The 14,314-nt window shown below is 38.7% G+C and overlaps 1 protein-coding gene across 1 annotated transcript in view; it reads left to right on the forward strand.

Annotated features, from left to right (window-relative positions):
* Positions 1 to 5,841: 5,841 nt before the first annotated feature.
* Positions 5,842 to 14,314, forward strand: part of MMRN1 (multimerin 1) — a gene marked incomplete at its 5' end in the record, with an annotated part of 28,262 nt that continues 19,789 nt past the window's right edge. The window contains 3 exons of the mRNA XM_010165331.1: positions 5,842 to 5,961; positions 8,217 to 8,323; positions 13,689 to 13,787. Of these exons, the coding sequence (XP_010163633.1) occupies positions 5,842 to 5,961; positions 8,217 to 8,323; positions 13,689 to 13,787 (326 nt within the window). The remainder of the gene's footprint in view (positions 5,962 to 8,216; positions 8,324 to 13,688; positions 13,788 to 14,314) is intronic.

Raw genomic sequence — 14,314 nt, forward strand, 5'->3', positions numbered from 1 at the left:
GGGGTGAGCCTGCCGCTCTTCTCCGGGCGGGGACGGGCGGCTCAGGCGGGGCACCCAGCCTGCCACCAAAGGGGTGGTAAAGCAGAGCGTAAGCTCTGCTAATTGCGAATTAGACGAGGGTTTTAAGGGTGCTGGCAGCACGCCAGGCAGGCGATGATGAGCTTAAGGGCTCCTGAGTGTTGTCAGACACATGTCCCCTGAATCAGGAGCCAGGGACGTGACAGATGTCAGAGCATGTGCTTATCCAGCTGCTTCAAACCAAGTGGGGTATTTTTCATCCTAGAAAGTCAAGTCCAGCTTCAGAAATCTGCACAGAAAATTAAGAAATTGTATTTGCTGCTTATGAAAGCTTAAACAAGAGTAAATAAATACCTACTGCGCAGACATCCCTCTCCCAGCCGTGCACCTCGGGGCAGGTTTCTGTAGGCTGTGTGCTTTCATTGTGCAGACTGGGAAGTTGCTTTTTACTGGTCATCACATCCCTTTGAAGCTGCAAGATGTTGCCCAGTAATTCACACCGTATGTATCCCTTCATATCATGAGGCTGATGTAAATCACTGAGGATGACTCAGCTGAACGTAGGGAAACACTACGGTGATCTCTTTTACACTCTCAGAAATAAGCTATTTTCCAGCTGAAGGAAACACGTGTATTATTGGTACACACTCCCGTAGACAGGGCACTGGGCCCCTTGCCGCAGATACACTGCAGGCTGTCCTTGCTTAACAATCTTACAGGTGCCCCAAAACTGTTCCTGTTTCACTGTTACCTCCAAGGCTGCATCCTTTCTATTTTTGAGCCAATTGTGGAAATGAAGAAACACTTCACAGGAGTGTTTTCTTTGTTGAAAGAGAAACCAGACTAGTATAAGCAGAAGAGAAGGAAACTTTTCTGAGAGGGTATTAACACAAGATCTGAACGAGCTGTATGAGGCAGGTAGGATCCCAAAAGCTAAAGACAGGCTTAAAGGCACGGTCTGGGTCCCACTAATGCCCTGCTGGTTGTCGGGGCTTTGCTCCAGCTGTGCAGTCAGGCTCCACAGCCCATTAGCTACTCAGGACTTCGAATTCACACTGGCTGTAAAACCCAGAGGACTCAGGCCTGCCAAAGCTGTAGTGTAGACATGCTTACTGATTGCAAAAGAAACAAATGCTGCTCTTCGTACTCTGCCTTACTTCTCAGATGGGGTCAAACCACACTTGAAGCTGATTTAGGGTAGCAGTATTTTGATTTGAGCTGGAAGTACTGCTGCAAATATCACAAGCAAAGAGGCTATTTCAAAGGCCTGAGGACTCAGATACTGTCCCACTCCTTGCTACCAGTGAGTTTTCCTGGCCAATACATGCAAGAGGAGGATGAAATCTGTCACATGGGCTCTATGCCAGCTGGGGACTTGCACCATTCTCTCCAGGCTGGATTTCTGATGTACGTTGCGATGATTTTGTTTTGTTTTTAAATACAGCTTTCCTGATTGAAATCAGGCTCAATGCAAAAGAAATACCAGGCTCCTGCAGCTCTCAACAAAATCTACATGTTAGAAGCCTGTGTTGCTGATCTGGAATATATTATTCCATGGAGGGTAAAGAGGATTTTCAGGTTTAAAGTCCTGTTATGCAAATCAGTTGTCTTCTGTTCTGCCCTTGCATTAACACAGCCTGTCATAGTTCTTCTACCACGCTTCATCTTCTATTTCCAAATCTACATTTTTTCAGACAATTTGATTTCAAAATTATATTTACATTCTTAACATCTCTTAATGAGCTTATTTCATTGGTAGCGTAAACCTAATTATGAGTCACACCAGGGGCTCTTTTGCTGTGAATGTTTCCTCTAATTTAGCCTGATCAAAGATTGCTGGGCCATGTGAGAACCACAGATTCAGACATTGCACTCATGTAGCTTAAGAATGAGTTAAATATTTTAAATAGAAAAATCTGCTCAGGTTGAGTTAAATTTATGGAAGACACCAGAGATTGATTTCAGACTATCTTTAAAAATCAATAGCAGTCCTTAACTGATACATTTGGGATGTATTGTACAACTTTTTCCTTTGGAGGGCATCTCCAAATGGGCAAGTTCAAATAGCTGTTACCTGGAAGCTAGTAACCCTCAATAATAATGATAATTAGTGGATTTATATTATGAATTTTAAAAAGTTGTGGGTTTTGTTTTTTGTTTTTTTTTAAACTGGACACTCTGTATTCCAGGCCTATCATGTATTTTACAACTGTTTTTTATGCCTGTTTTCATTGTTTTATCTTTTCATTGATCACATTTGCTCAGGTGTAAAGTGGAATCCAATTACCAAAAATTATAGCCCAACCAGATGCACCGCAGAAAATGTCGGCACTGACAACAGTGCTGTATGTTTCTGCTTAATCCCTTTCTCTGGTGAGCTGTCGGGTCTGCATTCAAAGGTAGAGTGCAGGCTAGGGTGCCATAAGCTCAGGTCCTAACCTCACCACTGGCTTATTGTAGCCCAGATTTTAAAATTACTCCTATATTGGGGTTCTTGATTTGCAGAGGTGGTAAGATTAGCACCCAGCTGCCCAAGGTGTTAGCTCTTTGTTCCTTGCGTTCCAGACAGCCGATGTGCAACAGTAAGAAAGGTGTGGTACTGCACAACTGTTTGTGATGGTGTTACCACTTCACATGTCTTCCAGGCAGTCTGTATATGCCATCAGTTAATTGCTGAGCATTATTCGGGGATTTAGAGGTTTACATTCTCTATACTGAGTTTAAATCATAAGCAAATCACCGTGCTTGGTCAGAGCTCTTCCTGAATAGACCACAGTCATTCTGTCTCAGTATCACTTTCTGCATTCTGTTAAGAAATGTTTGTTATCCCATTCATATGCCAGGAGATTACACTTTTTTTTTTAGTCTCTATGCTGCACGCAGAGAAAAGATGTGGTTTTTAATCTTGGGTACGAATATGCAGAAGCCTCACTACAGTTGTGAAGTGTAAGAGACCCCATGCCTGTAGTGAGAAAGGAGCTCAGTGATAGGGCCATGGGCAAGCTAATAAGCCTTGATGGCCCTAAACAACCTTAACTAAAACCTACACCCCCATTCACTGACCAGGGGATCCATTTAAGCTCAGGCTGGAGCCTGTTCTCCTTATAAAGGTGCTTGTCTCCAAGACAGTCCTCTTTGACCTGATTTGTTACCTATCCTCTGCCCGATAGTTGCTGGGCTGTTAACTGACCTGTTCCTGTCACCCTACTGCTGCTTGCCTGCCTCTGGCGCTGTGGTACTGCGTGCTTCTAGTGAGGTCAGTGCCTAGCTTGTAGAGTTGCCCCCCTCATCTTCTGTTAAGCAGAAGCCCTGCTCTTGCTGCTCTCTGTGTGTTGGAAGGGATGGCCCTACAAGCTCCCTTTTTGGCTAACCGTCAGCAGTGTTTAAATATAAATAACATCATTATTTAGTTACTACTGCTAGTCTTTTTGTGATACAGGAGACTGTAAAGGACCCATATGCCTTAACCAGATGGGTGGTGTAAGTAACTTCATAATCCCTCTGCAAAGCTCAAAAGACTTAAGTCTCCTTTTGATTCCACCAATTTAGTGTCTCAAACTTGCATAGGGTTGCTCCTGGCTTCCACAGAGGCAGTGAGAAGGGTACCTAATTTTTAAGTTTATGCTTGAGAGCCGCATTTAATTTTTAGTAAATATTTATTAACTAAGTCTCTAATTTATACATACAGACAAAAGGCTATAGCTAGAGGAGACAGAACATAAAGGAAGCATCAAACAAAAAGCACAGCCTTTTAATACCCAATTAAAAAGAAATATTATCCTAAGGAAAACTCACAAGGAAGTGGAGAGTGAGTGAGCAAAATCAGATCAAAGAGACTCAATAAAAACCCATTTTATATGAAACACATTATTAATCAATTAAACCATGTGTTACATCAGGGAACACCACAATACGATACTGGCAGCAGATATACTGAGAGGTTCAGTCTGTTGGCCTTACTTAGCATCTTACTTGTTAGCTTATCCTGCTGTTTTCTCAGGAATCATTTTCCAAGTAAAGCACTACTGAGTTTAATGTGAGTGCACTGGTAGGATCTCAGTAGACAAAAGCGATCACTTAAGCATAGATGCTGATAATATTTTGTGTTTTGTGCCGTTCCTGTTTGAAGCTGTGTAAATCTGTACTGATGCCACTTAAGTAAATGGAACTAATCTGATCTTAGTTGTTCTTTGATTTCCACTGTAAGGAGCCCATAACAAGATATTGATTACGGGGGTAAATTTGTATTTCTTTACTGGATTATGAGATGCTAGCAGAACTACTACAACCAGAAGCAAAGGTTAGCAGCAAAACAAGACCCAGAAAGAAGAACTTTTTTCGTATACAGCAACAAGAAGTTGACGTACTGAAACAGTGGTGATTTCTGTTTGTTCTCTAGTCCTTCCCTAGTAATTTAATGTATTTATTTAATGTATTTGATTCACTAGTTTAGTTAATGCAAAATACTAAATTGGCATATTCAAAGAGCTAATCACAATGACTCCAAGATCTTTTTCCTGATGATAGTTAATTTAGGTAGTCATACCATCTGTATAAGACTGTCTTTATTTGTGCCTGACTTGGCATTACAAGACCCTTTTCTGACAATTAGTTGGAAATTCGGTATCATGGGATTTCCAGAATTCTTCTGGATCAGCTTTAGGTTTACTACACCAAATTATTTTGTTTGGCTTTGTATAACTCTGTCATCTCATCTATTTTGCTCCTCATTTATGAATATAATGTCTATTACAGATTCATGTGGGATTCTGCTGATAAACTGTTTATTGAGAAAGCTAACTAGTCTTTCACCTCTTTGATTTAATACCTTATTAATCTATAACAGGATCTATCTTCTTTCTATGTGGCAGTTTCCCTTTTTCCCCCCTCTAATAGCTTTTAGTGAGTGACCTTTCCAAAAGCCTCTGAAAAATCACCCCTTTATCTGCCTGCTTCTGATTCAAAGAATGCAAATAGACTTCTGAGGCATGATTTCCCATTACAAATCTGTCCCGAGCCATTATTCAATTTATAATTTCTACTTAATTCTGTTCTCTAGTGTAGCTTTTACCAAGTCACCTGGTTTCAAAATCTGATTTAACAGTTTGTGATTTCTTGCAACCTCCTCAAAATCCTTTTTTAAAAAAACAAACCTGCACTTGCCAGCTCCTATGTCCTGTATTGCAGTGACCAGGAGTGTGGTCGTTTCATATGCGACTTCCTTCTCTGGGTGGGTAGCCAGTGGCACAGGCAAGCGTGGACTTTGTTCTTGTTATAACAAGTGTGGCTTGTTATTGGTGTGTGTGGCTTTGACCTCAAAGCACACTGCAAAACACAATTTATGTCTACTCACAATATTGTTGGGAAGAGGAAGGAGAAGTAGAAATCTCTATCCATAAAGTGAAAGGTATGGGTGGTTAAAAACCTCACTAAACAACCCTTTGAATACTGGATAAACAATTTCTATAATCTGATATATAGGTGTATTTTAAGACCTGTCATTACTGCAGTCTAAAAGAGCTTCTTTGTACTTGGTACTCCACAAACTTTTACAAAGAATAGTTTAGATTTGCAATATAATGATATGTAGAGATGGAGAAATGATTGTCTGTTTTCCTTGTTGTTAATGGGTAGCTGAAGCACAAAGACTAAGTGATTGCCCAAGACTACACTGGCAGTCTGCGGGAAACCAAACTTAATTTTCATAACTTAGTCCTATCCCTAAATTACGGGTTTAACTTTTCCCTTTAAGTATCATATATCATCATATTTTGGAAAACATTATTTGTACTTTTAATTATATCTACCTTCTGTCTCTTACAGGAACTGGTGTGCTTATGTTCATACAAGACTCTTACCTACAGTGGTAGTGGACAACCTGGAAACCTTGTCATCAAGCAGAGCGAAGCCTTGCACTTGGCATATTGGATCCTGTGCTCAGAGGTGTGTAGAACTAGGAAGAAAGAGTACTTGCAAGTACTTTAATTATCACCAGCTGTGTCATTAATACAACCATGACTTTAGAAATGAAAATGAAAACAGGAGGGAGCAGATTAGCATGTTCCCAGCTCTCATCTTCATATGTCCCCATAGCAAGTGTAAAAGCTCATGACTTGTCATGCTTTTACTCTGGCACCCTCTGGTCAAAGTCTTCAAGTAAGCCCACTGCCTGCTCCCCTTTTCTGGAGTCCTACAAGGAAAGATGCATATGGACAAAGGTTTAAAGCACATGTGGGGAAGAAAATCCTTTCTGTTCAGTTTTCCAGGGTTGTGCTTTGGTGGAGCAAAAGGCTTCCCCTGAGAGGCACCAATATTTTTATTATCTCTCTGCTGGGTGCTTACTTCTGGCACAGCTTTGGTCAAGCAGTGAACCTAGAAAAGCAATTGACCTGGATACAACTTGCAAATAATGACTCTGTTAAATATATTTAGATTGTTTTTTGTGCTTTGGGTGCCTCTTTGTATTCTTCAAATATTAGATATCAGTAGTAAATGAAATTGGGTTTTAATGCATGGGCCTGGAAAATGGCAAACTGAAACAGCACCAACAAAACAGAGGTTGAAACATATTTTTCTCTTGAAAAATTTCCAAAGCCTCTTACAAGTCACTTTGACTGTTCTGAGAATTGTCCTCTAGGTGGTATGGCAGAACATGCTTAAAGCTTTGAGATGAAAACGGGAACGGAGTAGCCTTAGGATTTGGTGACTCTGAAATAGTTGATTGGCAAAACTATGGAATGGACCCTGTGGTTGAAATGTTGCATTTTTTTTTTTTTCTAATTCAATCTAGAAGACCCACAATAACTCTGATTTATTTTTTGTAGGAAAATTAGCCCCTTGTGCTGCTCCTGTAAATAAGTGTCTACTATATACATTTCTGAGGCTTGTCTATGTTGAAAGTTATGTTTTAAATAACTATTCCTGATTAACTCCCTTCATGGACACTTAATTTTAATGAATGCTTTCAGGAATGGATTATGTTAATACAGAATAGGGTAGTTTTATCATAAAAATAAGACCGTCCATACAGCAAAATAACTGAGAACTCTCTTGATTTCCGTTCACCTTAATCTTTATTGAGTTCTTGCTGCTGAAAAAGCCATTTCTCAGAGGCAAAGCTGGCTGGGGACACGTGCAAAGCTCCTGCCAGCTGCTATGAATTTTAATATATATAATATTACATCCCTTGTGAAGGGGTGACGAGATTAACTATAGTGTAAAACAAGATGGCATTTTTTAATTCATTGGGAGAATATGTTTTGATCTGACAGACTTCAAATTTGTCCCCCTTTTTTTTGGGGGGGGGGGGTTTTAGACAGGGATTGTATGTTCAAAACAGTTTTGTATCCATTTTATCATTGTGTTTTCTGAGATTTGAGGTGTTCTTCATTTTAGCATTTAGCAACTAGAAGAGTGTGATAATATTTTTATTCAAACTTTGTATTTAACGTATTAAAAGAGGCAAATAGATTTGCTGTAGTTAGTCTCTTTTGTATGCCCTACTGCATGGTGTTTGCTCTAAACTGACTTCTCTGAAGTTAAGAAAGCTCAAAGAAGTGATGTGGAGGCAGAACATTCAGAATGTGTTGGAACACAGAAACAAAATTGCTGCTGCCTCTTCACTTACATACTGTAACAGCTATAACGGAGGCATCACAATTATATAGCCATACCCTCCTTACATTGACTTCTAGAGTGGAAATCTTCATGCTAATTAATTAATGTTTGTATAATCTTTTTTTTAAATAATCAGAATGGAAGGCTTCCAGTGTGCACTAAATGTGAACTGATGTAGCATAAATTCATTGTGAATGCTTTTTTTTCATTGATTTCAAAGAAAACAGTTTTTCACAATTGTGTTTTTGGCTCACTCTGTCCAGTTTAGTAGATATTCATTGTAATATCTTCCATAAAAGTTAGCAGTATTTGACTTCTGAATAAGACATGCAGGGTCGAAGTCTGACAGCACTAAATAGACATCAGGATCCTTTAAAATCCATGCAGATGATCTGAAGGCTGCAGTATTAAAACTGTGATTGCTATTGAAACACCAAACCATAGTTAGGCTTCTCTTTCAGTTTCAAGCACTTAATGAAAGGACACATATAACATGTAAGACAACACAATGTAGTTATACAGGTATCCTACAACTCCTGTTTGGTCACCTAAAACAAGTTTAAAATGTTCTTGTTTTGCAGGTCCCAGACAACAACACACCATGCCTACAGAATCAAACACAAAATAGTAACATCTCTGGAGTGGAAGTGCTGTCCTGGGTACAGTGGGCAAAACTGCCAACCCAAAGGTGAGCAGAATTGTAAGGTTTTGAAACTATTCACTTCAACAAAAGAAAACAATGTAAGCTGATTTGCAAGCAAATAACTCTGCTGAAAATCAATACAGTCCTTCCTGTTAATTTAAAACCAGGAAAAATGCGCAGTAAACTAAAATGCTTCGGGATGTTGACTCCTTCCTGCACATGAATTTTCAAAATAGCTAAGCAGAATATCCTTTCCTCTCTTTCACTCTAAATAAAACTCAAAATCTTCAGCCTTATTCCATTTTGCTAAAATATGAAGTTTGCATTCAGTGTGTCTTTACTTTTGACCTTTTAGTTATTAAGTATTGCAGTGCTGGGGATATTAAATCCAGGTCCTCTATTGAATACTTGCTGTAAAATTTATCTACAGCACTGTGACTCTTTTGGCATTCAGTTTCAGGGTCTAGGAATATATTTTAGACATGATAAAACAATGTATCAACTTTGTTTCCCTCTGAATTGAGCAGGACTTTTGTTGTTCATTTCATCAGTGATTGAATTTTACAAGGTATTACACATGATCTCTGTATAATTGTGCCCTTTTTGACAGAATAGAGTGTTTTACCTCTGCCCTGGTGATCAAACATATGGCAACGTACTGTAGTTTAACATCTATATAATAGCTATTTCTTTGCTGCTGGCCTTAAACAAGCAGCCCTTGAAAAATAAGATATGGCATCATCATACATATTTTAAATGAATGAATATTACAAGAAAGGCCATTAGTTGTGGTAGGGAATTCAATCAGCAGCAGTAAAGTAGAGGCTGTGATTAAAAATTAATGTAGAGGAATGAAGAGAAATCACTGTTATTCACATCCAGGAGGGAAATTTCAATGCTGAAGAGCCAGAGCCTCAGCAGGCAGAGAATTCTCTTCGGTGCAGCTGAGCGTGGAGTCAGATATTAACACGGGACACAGTCAGCAAGGCTGTCCAGTGAGCAGGGATCAGATGTTTTAAAGGTTTGCTTTTAAAAATGCAAACATTAGCAAAAATAGATTTTAAAATGCTTGTTGAAGGGGGAGGCTGCAGTTGATAAAATTGAAATGGCATCAAAACAACAGAGGAGCATTGACCAGGAAAAAAAGCTGTATAACTCAATTTGTAGTGGCATCTGTGTAAAAATAAGAACAAAGGGAAATTACATCTCCTGGGTTCTATTTTCAAACCTCTTCTGGCTTGCTGAATAACTTGTGAAAGCCACTTATAATCTGCATACCCAAGTTTACCCATCTAGAAAATTGAGATGACACTTATCGCACAGGGGCACTGGGATATTTAATTAATTAATGCTTGTAGAAGTGCTTAAAGAGATTGGGATGAAAGGTGTTATGTCAGAAAGGCTCTTCTTCCCTGCTTCTGGAATCCTGCCTCCCATGAGGAACAGACCACCAGCCCTGCCTGTATTATTCAATTCCCATGAAGGGACGTCAGCTAATGAACTTGAACGGTTGGTAGCCTAGTAGCCTTGTCTTCAGGCACTCCATTTCTACAATGGCAGGGGCAGAGAAAATGTAAGCTCTGACTGGGGCTCTCCAGATTCACTGAACGCTTGATCTGCTCAACAACAGAACTGTTATTGAAGGGTTTCTGTGCCAAGGGAACTGGAATATTCTGACAATATGTTTTAGATCCTGGGAAGGCACTGTTAGTGTGATGTGGGTTGCTTGTAGCAAATGCTAATTCAAAATGCCTTCTCGTTTTGCTTCTCTCTCAAACCAAGTGAAATCATAGATAACTATTTCAGTCTGATAGTCTAGGCAGGGGGAAACACTTGTCACCAGCTGATAGCTATTACTAGACATCTGTAAACCATATTTGGTAGCTTCATTGGAACTGCTTAGTTACGGGTGCTTCTCAAGGTAACATTGTAGTGAGTGAGACAGAAAAGCCTCTGGGATGAAACGTGTTCAGATCACTATTTCTAACTTTACCTCCTATGTGGCAACACATGACCAAGTTGGATAAGACATGGATCCTAGTCCAGTGTGAACAACTTTTTAAGAAGGGAAAAATATAGACATGATTTCTTACAAGTCTCATGAAACAGCACAATATGGACAATTAAGGAAAAAAAAATATTTGGAAATATCAAATGCTTAACTGTGAACAAGACTGCTGAAATGAAAGGGCTTGTAAGATCTGAGTTGCAAAGTTCATTACATCATTTTTAATAACCACAGCATTATTTTAACTTTTCATCCATTAATCCTGGAGAAAACCATGTGTGTGCAGTAATATCTGAGGGGATGAAATCCCAGTTTGCTCATGCATATGTGCTCCCTGAACACCATATTACATGTCACAAATGATTTCAAGAACTGGAAGATGCATCCTCAAATGTATATCATGCTGTGTTTGAATTCAGCTTTGCCGTGAAGTGAGGTTGAGGTGACTTAATGTATATGAATTCATTTCCGTCTGCCCTGGCTGTGGTTTAGAGCAAACAGCTGGTTTTCAGAGTTGCTGACAGTGCCGTAACCATTGTTAGCACTGAATTCTCTTAGGTGGTAGCGATGTCATTTCTCCAGCAGATGGCTGTAAAATGTTCTGCACAGGGGTGAGTGCTATCCTCTTTGTGGGGTGAGCTGCAGACACAAAAGGTAGCAATTCACCTTGAAACACAGGGAATGGGAGGAAACTACCAAACTCCCCACAGGGATTCCCCTTCAGCCACTCTTGCTTCATCAAAAATATATTGAGAGAAAAAGATCCAATTTCCATATTTTTAATATTCTCTGAAATAATTTTGTATGCTGTGTTTAAAAATACATGGGACAATAAATTATACATCTAGGCCAATATATTCAATAATAGGAGCCTAATGTTGGATTCCTATGTGCGTTATCTGTTATTCAGAAATGCTGAGGACCCTGAAGCTCCTTGATGAACTAGAAGTGCTCTTCATTGCTCAGCATTTTGAAATGCCTTTTTTTGTTTTGTTTTGTTGGCATTGCTTTCTTATTGTAAATGACACCTATATGGTGGGTCTAGAAGTCTAAATTTTAATTTATATTTTATCTTCTTAGCTTAAACTGAGCATAGCATATCAAATTTTTAAAGGTCTCAAATGCAAGTCATTTGATGGTGATTTCTAACCTAAGGGAGTGTATGTATTACAGTTTCAGTCTGGTGTTCCCATCACATCTGCTGCTGTTCAGCATCTAGGATGGGGAATCTCAGCTGTGGGACCAAGGAGCACGTAAGACTTAATCACCATATGATGTGTCAAAGTCATTCCTTTAGAAAAGAACTGAGCCACCCTGGAAGAACGATGAAGGAGAAGCTATGTTGCCAGTGACTCTTCCAAATTTTTTCCACAAATGAAACCCCTGAATTTCTAATACTGCATTGAGAAATACCTTTCCTATACAGTGATGATATTTAATAACTGTACTATATCAGGTATATTCTCTGACTGAGTTTTTTTTGTGTGTGCATCACTGGCTGCAGTCCTCACTGGTTCTGAAGTAGTATAGTGCACTATTGGCTTGTTCCATTACTGGTTTGCTCCAGCAGCATGAGATCTATGTCCTGGGTCTTACAGGGAGTAAGTTATCTGAACAGTTTAAAGCATTAGTAAAACAAGCACACAGTGATAAATATATAACCTTGAAACTCTGAAAATGAATAAAACTGTAAGTGTTTGGGTAGTCTGCAATGTGAAGCTGTGAGTGGGGCAGTTGATTTAATAGGGAGGATGAAAGATAAGACTGAGAGTATAAAAAAATTCTAGTGGGTGGCAGTGAAAGCATTTAGAGCAACAGAAGGATCGGTAAATGAAAGAATAAAAGAACATCGATCAGCTGGTCTTTATCACAGGCAAGTAACTGACTCCCTTGTCATAGATTATATCATCACATCACCACCTGATAAATCCTGTGTAATGAATTGGGCTGAATGTGAGTATTTAACTCCTGTCAATAACCACATCACAGAAAAGATAACAGAAGCTATTGAAATTATAACTATTTGAGAATTTTGTATTTCTTATCAGCCAATTTCAATAAATTCAGTGAAACTTTCAGTCTATATGATAATTTCCTTTGAGTTCCTGTCCTAGCTGTTACTTCCCACCCCCTTAATTTACAACCTCAAACACCTTATGTCATCCTTATATGTAATCTATTGATCCTGCCAAGAGGCTGATGAAACATAGGGATTTTCTTGATTCAGTGCTTTATTCTGTTTCCTTGGAAACTCACATTATGGCCAGACTAGGTTTTAATATTTAAACTGGAAAATAATGTCATAATACCCAAGTTATTCTGTTTGTACTGTACTAAAGACTGGAAATCATGTCAGTACCGCATAAGTGGCATTCCTTAGATATGCTCCAGCTGGAACAACACCCACTTCAAAATGCTTCATGAACTGACCAAACATATAAAAATTGGTATGAATTTACACTATAGCAAATTTACAACATATTTTGTACATATTTCATTTAAAAAAAATAATAATGTAACGAAAATGACACCTAAGTGAGCCTAATGGCTAGAGAAATGAGTCAGGAAGGAGGAAATCTCAGTTCAGTTCCCAGCTATCCTATCAGTGGTTCCTTAATTTTCGTGAGTGAAAGCACTTTACTTTTCTGGACCTCAGTTTCCCCAACTGTAATACTGAAATAATTATAGTGGTAGTCTAGCTTTTTGCAAATTGCTTTGGGATCTTTGGGCTGAGATGCAAAATAAGCACAGAAAATCTCATCTGCCATGACCTGAGAAAATATTTACAAACTTACTACCTTTGTGAAATTTTATAAGGTACATACCAGTTGCAAATCTCAGATGATATTTGTTGGAATTTGTTTGAATTATTTTGTTGGAATTATGTTTTGAAATGCTTTTTATTTTTTAGGTGCTGCAGCAAGGTAATATCACCATTGCCTTTAGTGGGAAGATTTCCATGGTTGGAGATCTGTGTAATCTATTCAAAAAAATCATTTTCAACAAACCTGACTGATTTTGTAGCTATTAAAAAAATGTAATTAATTTTACAGCTGACAATCTCTGTATTGTCTTTGTACTACTGTTTTATATTGATCTAAAATATTCCTGTAGAATTTTTAGCCCTGGAGATTCTGTTCATTATAGGGCAAGTTTTGACATTTTAGTATTAACTCCAACCCCTGCCAATCTCAGGAATCTATACGTAAAGCTATTCACTGTCTTCATCAATGTGGTCCCACACTATGTTATAGATGGACTAAGCAGATAACAAGAATCACTGCAGATGCTTAGGCTTTGGTAAAGTTCTTATAGAACAGAGAGAGAAAGCAATTTTTGTGGAATCCTGATTGTCATGTTGCATGTTTCACTCACATCCTTTCCTTTTTCTCCCTCTTTTAGCTCAAGAACAACAATCACTTATACACAGCAACCAGGCTGAAAGCAGCAGAACTGTCAGTGAGAGCACACCAGGAGCTCCTCAGGACCCGAGTGGACCAGGTCAGCTGTTATAATTACTATCACCTCTAGCCCGATCACTGACCATGTGACTCACTAAGATCACTGCAAAAACAATTTGAGAAAAATCCCTGTCTGCTGAAGGGACCTGAATGAGCCAGTAGAGTTTATAGCAGTCATGGTTCAGTGGTATGCTTCTCTGACAAAGAAAGGCAGAAGAAACTGAATTTAAAGGTACCAGTAGCTTAGCATTTATGGAGTGTCTTGGGACTAACTAAAACCAGGAAAGTAATTTTGTGTAGAAATATTCAAACTACTATATTACTGAGTAAAATAGATGAATTAACAGAAAAAAAACCCTCAAACAATACAGCCAAAAAAACCCCAAACCAAACCTAACAGTAGTGTAGACCAACATTGGTCATAAAAGAAAATGTAGTGATGTAATTGTATTATCTGAATATATTATTATTGTCATATATTTTCTTATAAAAATTGGTGCTGTATTTGAAATCAGTGCAATGATGCTTCAAACTTTAGCAAGGCAGCTTAGGTGTGTTTTGAGCTAC

Source organism: Antrostomus carolinensis, unplaced genomic scaffold (assembly GCF_000700745.2).
Source record: "Antrostomus carolinensis isolate BGI_N321 unplaced genomic scaffold, ASM70074v2 scaffold22500, whole genome shotgun sequence".
Lineage (NCBI taxonomy): Eukaryota > Metazoa > Chordata > Aves > Caprimulgiformes > Caprimulgidae > Antrostomus > Antrostomus carolinensis.